General features: G+C 32.6%; 1 protein-coding gene across 1 annotated transcript in view; it reads left to right on the forward strand.

Annotated features, from left to right (window-relative positions):
• LOC134546245 (hemicentin-1) overlaps positions 1 to 11,493 on the forward strand; it is a 505,078-nt gene extending 493,585 nt beyond the window's left edge. Inside the window, exon 21 of the mRNA XM_063388969.1 lies at positions 6,190 to 11,493. Within this exon, the coding sequence (XP_063245039.1) occupies positions 6,190 to 6,339 (150 nt within the window). The 3' untranslated portion in view covers positions 6,340 to 11,493. The remainder of the gene's footprint in view (positions 1 to 6,189) is intronic.
• The last annotated feature ends 503 nt before the right edge of the window (positions 11,494 to 11,996 follow it).

Below are 11,996 nucleotides of genomic sequence, written 5' to 3' on the forward strand. Positions count from 1 at the left end.
CCTACAGGTTATATCACCTATAGCACACAAATCCAACGAACATGGACGAACTGAAATATGAACACAATTCCACACGACTGCGCCATGTTTTACTTGAGATCATAGGGTTTAAGTTGTAGATAAGCAAGTGCATGTAGTTAGCACTTAATATTCTTTATTGTCCGTTCACCGTGGTACACATACAGGCGCCATAACCGGAACTGACATTCACCTGTTATCAGTGATGCCAACCATCACGAGCAAGGCAGATGTACAACAGCTCCTTCTGACATAAAATATGTGGGTGCTCAAAACTTCTTAAAAGAGTTTTAACTAACACATCCTGGTACAAATATCTGTTGACATTGTGTATGTCCTAGTCAAAGAATGTTCCCAATAGGAGCATACGCGGAATTTTATTTGAGGGAGGGGGTTGGGAGGATGGGCAAGAACCACTTTTTCCACTGTTTGCGTTTAAATTCTGTCCAGTTGTTGGTGGGGATGATAGATTTGCTTTTAATTTTGGGGTGGGGGATATATACATTTACCCTACCCCAACATCTCCGTCCCCCTTGCATAGGGCCCAGGTCATCGATGATTCATTTGAACCTCATTGTAGTAAATCACTAGTATCTTATTTGGAAGATGATCACAGATTTTAAAGCAACCAAAACATTAGGTACCTCAGTTCACTTTGAATATTAATTTTTTGATAACCAATCAGAAATAATTTAAATGATAACATTACAAACAAGCTTTCATAAAAACAAATATGGTTGTTAGTATACTGATTTAAAATAAATAGTGAATCACCTTCATACTGATTCAGTTTGTTCACTATTAGTGTTATAAGTTTATCTGACATTTAACTTTAACTTCCTTTCCATAACATCCACAATTGTGAAATTTGGTGGTTTTTTTCTGTTCAAAATTTTGTTTTTATTTTAACAAGTTTAAACGAGCCATAGCTATAGTTAGTTTCCTATACCATTTCTTTCACCCCCTACTTCCCCAACCAAACTATTACTAAGGTTACTTGATTTTGCATTGATAGGTTTCTTCTCAGGTTCGCTGGTCATTGAAAAGTTTTTCAGTGCAAATAATAGTTGGTCAGACTATCATCAAACTTTAAGTTATTACTTTATTAGTCAAGATATTGTAAATTCTTTTTAAATTTAACATTTCTATGTGAAACAAATACCCAAAATGACATGTAGTTACTATCTCTTTTGTATAGAAACTTCAATTCATATTTTATGTCTAAATCTGTTGTAACTAACAATAATATTTTTAAATGTTATTTGGGATGGAAACAAAACTATATTATACATAATGGAATGAATTTGTTATAACTGCGGCATAGTGTGTTTGGTTAATGTTGTACATACTGTCAAAAAAAATTGAATGTTAAAAAGGATAAAATTGTTCTGAATTATTTTCAACAGGACGAGCAGAAACCAAAAGCCAGCATTACATACATTTTTTAAAGGAAGTGGTCCAAGTATTAAGAGGTATACAAAAGAAATTTAAAATTAGTATAGTTCCACCATATTTGTCTAGAGACTGTCTCAGTACTACCATTTATGTTTAACTAATTACCTGCTGCAACAGAGCATGAATTAAAAAATTAACTTTACATGTACAGTATAAAATGTCTAAAATAGCTTCCATACAACCAAAGAAAAATTTAAATTCTGAGTGTTTGTAGCTAATATCAATCATGATAGTCATGGCTAAACCCTCTGTTTAACATTAGGAATTTTACTAATAGAGCACAAAAAAATCAAAATTAGGAATTCCTAATTTTTTTTGTCCTTAAATTTTATCCAACATAAATACGCTAATACAAAACAGCTTTCAATACAAGACTTTCTTGAATATAACACAATCTTAAATTTAGCGTCACTCAAATTTATGACCACCCAAAATTTAAAGGGACCCTAAATACTACCCCCAATATCAGATCTCTGATGGTCTTTCCGTACAGTATTGCTCAATTAGACATATTTGTACATCCAGGGAGGAGGGGGAGGGATTGGATAAGGCAGGACCTAATAGATTATGTATTCTCCAGCTGCACAGTTTCCGAAGGTGGTAGACAGAAAAAAAACAATTTTAGGCTGATGAATTATTTTTTTCTCTCATTTATACATTCACAACCTGCACTTTTATCATGTTAGAGAGTGACTATGAGAAAGCAAGGGTTGGAAAATAAATCCCATGTTTTCTATTTAAAAAAAAACCAAACACCACGTTTTCTTTGGTTTCTTTAAACCATCTTTTTTTGTTTGTTTAAACCATTTTTTTTTTTTTTTTTTTTTTTAATTTTGTTAGTTAGTTTGTTTATCAGTATGCTCAAATGAAGGCCATACAACATCCCACTTTCTGCCACTCATGTTGAACCAGAAAATTTATAACATCATAGAACTGAAGTCCAGCAAATCTGCACATCTGACTGGGACTTAACCAGAGAAAGAGTATTCTCCAAGGAATGGGTGTTTCCCACAGAATAGGGATTTACAGTACATTTGGGGATTTCCCACAGAATAGGAATTTTTTTTAATAATAAATTTATTTATACCCTCTTTTTTACATTATTGACTAATTAATTTAATTTTACAAAAGAATTTAGCTGTGTATAATTTACAACTTATTCAGATAATTTAAATGATAAGATTTTGATTAGTATATAAATTTTTTTGCTCCTGTAAATCACAATAAACATTAATGAGCTAACATTTGCTGCTATTTATAGTGGAATCAGACCTTTCATTAAAAAAATACATTATTTAAAAACCCATTTGGTTTTTTTAAAAAACCACTTGGTTTAAACATTAGTGTAAACCATTGTGGTTTAAACAAGCCAACCCTGGAGCAAGCCAATACATTAATGTTTAAAAAGTTTTGTTGATACCTATGTCAATAATAAAAAAAGTTAGTTCAATCCCTTTTTAGAATTTTGAGCACTTTGACCATACTCTGCAACTGACCAATGCATGAGAAACATTTTTATGTGTAGTTAACGTGTATGTAAATTACTATTATTTCATTACTATGTAATAATTACTTTTATGGTGAGCACAGTTAACTATTTACACTGTACATAGCAAATGTGCAGTTCATAAGCATGTTGCAATTTTTCATGTATAATTAACCATTCTTTTCCATGCTAAGAACTGGATCAACAGCAGACACTGTCTAAACAGATAATATATTGTCGGTTTATGTTTGTCTAACGTTTAATTATTGTTGTGTACCTTTTTCAGACATATTTACTATCATGGAGTAATGTGTATAATAGTTTGTTTATAGGCATATAACTATATATTTATAAGACCATTACTGTATTTTTGTATAGCGTAATAGATTGGTAAAAAAAAAATTTTGCCATTAGACCTAAATAATTTTATTTTGCAGCAAACATGTTTACTTAGATTGACAATTGTTTGTCTATAGAATACATATAAGAATTAAGTTTGTTGGTACTATATGTATAGGGCAGCCTAAATCTTACAAAATAAAAATTTCTTAAATTATAAGAGTGATTCTTGGAGCAGTAATATCTGTTTGGCTTTAAAACTAAGAATGTTGTAATTAACTATTCTCTTGACAGACCTTAGTGACTTAAATACATATACACATAAGAAGGCACCACCGATGAAAGTCATTAGGAAATTTGTAGACCAATATCTGTATGTTTACCTGCTTAGCTTCTGGTTGTCACACTCCTGGTTAGTCAAAGTTCTGATTAATTAAAAAATTTAACTGTACATAGTGCATTACTGAGATTGGAGACCAAGATAATAACAGACATCAATTATTAGCTACAGTACCAATGAAAATTATTAATTATGTCACCCAAAAATTAAGGAAATTGTTTTGAACAGTATTTCTAAATTACTTAAAATTTACTGAATGCTCGAAGATATATATGTTATGCCACTAGTTAACGTGCTTAGAATGGATGTGCCTCTTGTCATTCCATAAATTAGTATCTCTCACAATCTGTTATGATACTGGACACCCATGGTTGATCATACGGTGTTGAAATAAATAATTAAAAGTAAATGATGCAGTTAAACTAACACCCAACTAAGTTTTACTATTTAAATTTTTTTGTTCAGTAAAAGATTTTATCTGGGAAATTGATTATTTTCAATCCTCCCATTCTCTATAAGGATGTATAGTGAAAATTTTTTGTATGCCTTATTCAGTCAGTTGTCTACAATAAAAAATTCTTATAGTAATTCAAAATCTCTATGTTGCATGCAAGATTCGATCTCACACACCTAGTTTTTTTATTCCATTTTCTTGTTATTACTGTTAATAAATTAAGGGAGTTTCCTGTCAATTTATTCTGATAACACCTTTGCATTTGTTGTGGGTCACAAATTTTCTCTCCAGATATTTGCTAAACTTTATTTTAAAGCCGTAAAAGATCATGCAGACATCATAAATACGAACAATTGCATGACTTTTTTTTTTATTAATGGTGACTCCAGGAAGACTTTTCAAGAGGGGCTGTCGTACGAAGAGGGATGCAGTTGCAAAAAAAAAATTTAATAATTCAGACATTAGCTATGGAATATTTACAAACTTATGGTCTCAAATACTGAACTTTATTTCTTTCATACAATTTAAAAAAAAAAAAAAAAGAAAGTTTAACCCATGGACTTTAGTATTTAAGTAACATAAATAATTCCTCCAAAATAAAATTAATAAAGTTTTTCCCCCTCCCTCTTGAGTCCCTAGGAGAACAGAAATTAACATTTCTTTGACTACTTTGTGCACCAATGGTTGCATGATCCGAACATTAACGTTGATTTTGGCACTGTGAAGATGCAGACCATTGAACAAACAATACTGTCGAAGGGTGGAACAATAAGCTTAAGAACAAAGTTCATCTTGACCCAAATTGCTACACCGTTCTGAAGGCACTGAAGCAGGGATTGGAATAAACTGGCAACAAATGTGATAAGGCTACTCTTGGTTTGGCAGTATCAAAGACAGTGCTGCTGTACAAAAAACTGGACAAGCAAATTGCCAAAGTTTTGCAAACATACAGAAAAATTATGTCCAAGGACCTCTTCAAGTGTTTGAAGAGTCTCGCCTTCATTCAAAAAATTAAATGACATGTCAGTGACAGTCACAAGCTATGTAAAAACAAGTGTGACAAAATATTTTAGCAAAAAAAAATTTATATATATATATAAACTATTAATGACAAAGGACATCTCTAGCTTCTAAACTGAGATTAAAACCAACTTTAGATTTACATACATTGCAATTTTCAAATGGCAGTCACCAAGTTATGTAAATTATCCCACTTTCTATGTGAGAGCGCAATTTTTCCAGGCAGAATTTTTCACATACCACCAAGCGCTGTTTTTATTCTCTTAGGAGCACAATTATCCCACTTTCTAAACGAGGGTGCAATTTTCCTGGGCGTAATTTTCTTGAAACGGGGAGAGATAAACAAGAGAAGGGGGAGGGAAAGTGTACAATTCTCAACCTTCATTTGTTCCACCCTCTCAGTTTTAGATATGTTGCATTATGTTTTAAATACAATCCTTTAAGCAGTAAAAATATCAATAAGTATTCTTTATTGAAAATTTTTTTCTATGTATCAAGACCCCAATTAAGTACAAATGACAATTATTTCACTCCCCCACTCATAGTATACTCGAAATATCCCTGTTAAAAGAACTAACATAACTTTACAACTAAATTGCCTCACTTATACAAAGCTTAACTAAGAGTCATACGATCTGGAACCTTAATTTCTCTAGTTAAACACTTAAGCAAGGTAGACCATGGATTTTACACACTTCATTTAGATCCTTGTCCCTGAAGCAGATAATTTTAGCTGTGAAAATGAGGAACACAAAACAGACTGAAACTCATAATTTTTCTATATGAAAAAATACTAATAAGAAAAAAATTTGTAGTAAAAAAAATACTTGTGTATGCTTCATACTACCTGGTTTTCCAAACCACTAAGAAACAAAAGTAAAGGTTATTTACTTTTGCAGAGGGGTTATGTTTTGAGACAGTATGGTGTTTTACATGTGTGATGAAAAACTAGTTCTATCTACACCTTCACAGAACTCTAGTGGCAAACCAACTATTACAAACTTAGTTGCAAATGCTTGTTATCGTAGAATGACTTGCCTACTAGCTAAGTTTAATGCAAGGCTTGGATTATTTCAGCCCTTCCGACCACAGTACTCGGACCTCGACTACGCAGACGTCGATTATCGTTCCTACGGACCAATCAACTACAAGAAGGCGTCTCTGGATGCAGTCGAGAAGCAGAAGCCAGCTCGTCCGCCCAAGAACACCCTGCCGGATCTCCTGTAAGACACGCTGCATTTATCGTCCCCCCGTGGCGTGGCGAGCCACGGGCCGGAGAGAGGGGGGAAACATACGGCCAGCGCCAACGATTCCTCCGCCAGGCTTTTCAGAGCAGAGAAATTTGATACATTTATTTGTAAAGCATTTTGTAAATAAATCAATCCGTAGTTAAGTAAATTAACGGTGTTGTGTCCGATGTGATTAACCCAGCCAAAAAAGTGATTGTTACCTAATATCAGCCCCCTTGCCTCCACCGCACTAAATCCGTGTCCCGAACTAACCGCCTCGTCTGCCCTAACTTTAAAAAGAGACCTTGTGGTGCTTTGTAACTCTAAGTGCGACTGCAAAAACATTTCATTTTGACTCAGTATGGTGTTTTATATGTGTGATGAACAAGTGTACCTAACACTGTAAAACGTGACAGTTGTGTAAAGTGTGAAAATTTTTGACAGAGAACAACAAACATTGTATAAACTAATAAATATTGTACAGTTATTCTATCAAGGAAAGTAATTTACTGTTATACTGAATGAATTTTAGGTTGTGAGTGTTTTAATAAAGAAAATAGTTTTTTTAATATGTATATATTGTATTGTAAATAAATGACCTAACCCAAGATTCGGGTGAAGTTTTGAGAGCCATCTTATCTCTGTTAGAAGTGTGTTAGTGTGTGTATGATGTCAAGTTGAATGTATGCTTCCTTGAGAACAGTAAATATATTGTTGAATATCGAGAATGATGCACACTAAATGTACCTACCATGCTTTTAAAGTTAAGGAGTGGAAAAGAAGTTAACAATTACTGTCTTTATTAAAACTAAAATTGACTTTATTGAAACTAAAATTGACTTAATTTTTTTTTTTTCGCTTTATTTAACTTAGGCGTGATTATTATTCCAGCTGCCTGTTATTTTTATTATGAAATTAATACAGAAATCGATCATATGTAACATTTGCTAATTGTTTAAAGCATGTTATTACTATTTCAGTAAAATAATAATACAATAAGAATATGATTTCATTACATGAGACATTGTAATAACCTTTTAGACCATAGTAATAGTAATTAAACTGAGATTTAATATGTATTCCATAACTTTGATGAAAACATTAAATTTTTATTTCATTTAATACCCATATTCAAATTTCTAAATAAATATGATTGGGTCAAGTTTTACTTTGATTATTCAATAGCGAATAAAATGTGAGATTGCACTGATGTTACGAAAAAAATTTCTTTCTTTCACATGGTTGTACACGTCACCAAACTAAGAGAAAAACACCAGTGAACATGGGATGTAAAGCAAACCAATTTTGAATGAAAAGCTTTTATAATTGTTTGGTCAGTCATGGATGAGGATGCAAAAGAAAAGTTACGTTGCTGACGCAGATGTGTTAATAACTTCCCTTCCACCCACTATTTATATCCCGCATCACTCTCTTCCCGCCCACAACACGCGACTTAATGTATGAGGTACTGGCTACGCTGCACTGTATTATATGCTGCACTTAATCCAATGCAAGGCAACACTTGGAAGAAGTTGGCTCGATTTGGTCACTACATATGCCATCAGCATTTCTTTAGCTGTCAACACAGAAGTGTGCATCACCCTTCCTGACATTATCTCTGCAGTAACCATTTAAGCATCATTAAAAGCATGAACAATAATGGATAAAGCAGTGAGTGATATAAAAAATAACACAATTAAAAAAAATATACGCTGAACAGATGTGAATCTTCTTGCATTTTAGGTATAGAGAGAGAGAAATTATTTTCATTTTTGATTAAACCAGCCATATAAAAATGAACGATAATTATAAATTCAGTTACACAAATCAATAACTTTTTTCTACATGAATACATAAATTGTAGATTTCTCACATAAAATGAAAGAAATATGGAAGCGTCAATTGTCACCGTTACAAAAACAGGAGTAGACAAACACAATCAGTAGTATATACTATGCTGTTAAACTAGCATATAACATGCTCCGCTACATACCTATCCCCCCTTCACTTGCAGTCTTCCCATTCGACCGTATGCGTTAGAGTGGCATCGCCACAAACGCACTCTCCTCCTCTACCGGTTCCCCCACCACGTACCTAACCATTCCCCTCAAGCGATCTGAATCTCCGTAACGCTCATAAATTGAAGCCCCCTCAGCAAAGTGGTTTCACGTCAAAATACAGTAAAATAAATAAAGTTCTTGAAAGATCACTCAAAATAAATATATTCCTTGAATATTCTGTAAACTAACTACAATAAGTAGAGGTATATTTGCCTTTTGTAATATAATATCAAGCAAGCATCACGGAGTGCAATTTATTGCAAGAAATTCAATTACTTGTACCAATTACATTACATATAATTAGGCTCCCGCCTACCCGGGAACACATTCAGTGTGCAGAGCTTCGGAAAACACCACATGGTTGGAAAACTGCTCAAGATATCAAAGTGGTATATATTTAAAACAAAGCATTTACTTGAATGTACTCAAGGGACTTGCATTACACCTTTATCTTCATATCTGCTCAATATATTGTTATGGTTACCGCTCAAATATCATAGTTGTCCTATGCACAATGAGAAAACTGTGAGCCTTGAGCTTAGAGGTGACACCGTGCTAGAAGCACCAGAGTGCGCTGTACTTATCATCCCGCCTAACCAACACAAATGCACTTCTGACCAGGCGGATGCCTTAAAGAAATTATTGTTGCACTTAATTACACTCCAAGTTCATAGGCAATTTTCACTCAGTTTGGTTTCAAGTGTAACAATGATAACCGAAGAAAGAACAAACATTCTGTGTAACACCAGAAGACAAAGCTGTGCAATTGAAAAATATATTACAATAATCATCATGTCATATCAAAAGCTTGTGTAAATTACAAAATATTTTTATTATAACTTGAATTTAAAAAAAAATGCATTCAGTTCATGTCTTAACTACAACTATCCAATTAAAAGATAAAAGAAAAATGTATGCATGATGTAGGGCTGTAGCAAGCTTGAAACCGTTTGCATTTTTTGACAGCAGCACTTCAGGGGTGTACAATTCTGTGATTATTTTTTATAAAGTTTTCTGATAAGCCTTATTTGATAGAAGCCTGAACAAAAATCAAGACCTCTTGTACTGTCAAAATATGGGTGGATTTAAAAATTAAGAGGGGGAACGATACCAAACTGTTTCAGGTGACTTATACGCACAAAACATCACTTTGCCTTTTTCTAAAAGTGACAGTACTGCTCTTAGTGTAATATAGTTTTTATTTAATGATGTCTCCATAAAATTACATGTAATTAGTTACTTCATACAGATAATTAACAGTAATAATGATGCTAACTTAAACTTACCATTTGATATCTATAATATATTTTAGAGAATTCACCTTCCTTTGAATACATAATGGTAAACAACTTAATATTGCATGTAGCAGGTGCATCACCAATTGCAGTTCAAAATTCAAATGCCTACAGTTATTTATGGAAGCCAAAGACAAATTGTAGCTCGCTCCCAAAAATTTTATTATTACAATTAACCACACATTTCCACCTCCTTCCCCACTCCCCACGCACACACACACACACACAATCAAACACAAGAGTTTAGATCCACAAGTATTTCAAACACTAAATTTTTTTTTTTTTTTATGATTCTTAGATTTTGTCACTTTATGGTCACTCAAGCTCTGCCATTTATTGTATATTTTACTGTTAGAAGTGTGCAAAAGATTTGTTTTACCCGAAACATCACATCACAGCAGCGGATCTGTAATTGGTTAGTCTTTAATGACACCACAATATTGGTAAAATTTCATTTTATCTAAAACGTTAGTGAGTTCACTACATAGGTAATATAATCAGGAAGTATAATTGCTTTTCATATTTTTACACAGGTGCTCATTCAAAATCCTCCATAAATTTATTCATCCAGATAGGCTAGCGTATATCTACCATAGGTGAGTAGAGCCATTTTTGTAAGGGTGACAATCAAATTGTATGTAAAATTTCTGAAAAATGAAAAGTGAGAGGAAAATATATTAATATACAGAATATCTGACAAAGAGACTTGCTGATTGCCAACTATAAAGTGGGGGTATTCTGAATTTCTTTACCCCTAAACTTCACCTTTACAGGGAAAATGTCAATTTTCGAAGTTAATAATAGCAGTAACTAATCTTATTACAGCAAAAATATAATTTTTAACCGTGTAAGAATATTGCCTGCTGGAATTTTAGTTTCTTAAGAATATTAAAATTTAACAATAAATATACTAAGAAAACCTAGTCATTTTTCCTAGAAAATGTACTGAATAATCTTCAGACACAATCTAGTTCAGGCCACAAACTCATCACTAACTCTACTTTTCTGCAATTCTTTCAAAAATGCTTTCTATATCAAGTTTTACATCAATATGGGCTAGTTACGATACATTCAGTCCACTTTAACACATCCTGTTTATTCACCAGGTCTTTGTGCACCCCAAAGGTTGAAAATATTGCATTGCAGTCTCTAACACACACAGGCTCTGTCTGCAGTTTCTCATCAAGCAACATTTTCTTACTGCAATTTAGGTAACATTCTCAAAAAAATTATACAATTGAACTCTCAAGAGAAACAATTGCCTTAATTTTTTTTGTGTACACCCCTGCTACTCAACATCCATATTATAGTTCATTGTTATGTTTTCTCACAATACAAATAGTTTTCTTTTTCAATAAAATTACAAGCACAAATATAAACAGATTTATACCTGTGTAGAGTTGAACTGCTAATTATATAGATTAGAGAATGATTATTACAATTATTAAAAGAAATTATTCAACAGGACTATGATAAAACAGTTAATAACTATGCTGCTGTGAAACTGTCAGTGTTACCATACTTACTTGAGATTTTGGTCATTCACAACCTTTTCAATTCAGTTTTTGTTATTAAATGAAAATATGGCACAGCTCAGTAGTTTGTAAAAAGAAAAAAAAAGAAGTATTTCGTGGGATTTCTATGGGACAGTACAGTAGTGTAATGAAACTCCCCAAGTGTAATAAATGGCTTTGTGAAACAGTAGTGTTCTGAGATTTCATTATGTAATGTTTTGTGTACAATACTGATAATTATTTTTTTGTGCAAGTGAAACTGATTAAAAGTTACTGGTTTTTATGTATTGTATATTTTAATATTTTTTAGTACCTGTATTAACTACGCACTATATCCTTCATTTCATGAGGCTACACATATTAATTACTAGATGTGCCTGTGCTTCGTTACAGAAGTCTACAGGCAGAAAACACTCACTACACTGCTAATTATGCCTACAAGATTGGTGCGAAATATTCTTTATTAATGCTGCTCTATAATCTAGAATGAACCAATGTTAGCTATATAACACTTTCTTTAATTTAACCCTGCGGAGGTCGCGTGCAAAAATTAACATTAATGGTCGTGCACGGAGTAGGACTCCGCAACTGTGTTACACACATATTCATGACAATTTTTGTTGCATGTTAGGTAAAATGAAAGGAAAAAAATCAATAGAAGTTATAGTTTGATTTTACTAATAGCTTAAAAAATATATAAAATATTTAAGCAACAGTTTTATATACATCTCTTCGCTAATATACACCTTTGTCATAAAACATAAGAAAACAAAAAAAAATAAACCT

Source organism: Bacillus rossius, chromosome 1, assembly GCF_032445375.1.
Source record: "Bacillus rossius redtenbacheri isolate Brsri chromosome 1, Brsri_v3, whole genome shotgun sequence".
NCBI lineage: Eukaryota > Metazoa > Arthropoda > Insecta > Phasmatodea > Bacillidae > Bacillus > Bacillus rossius.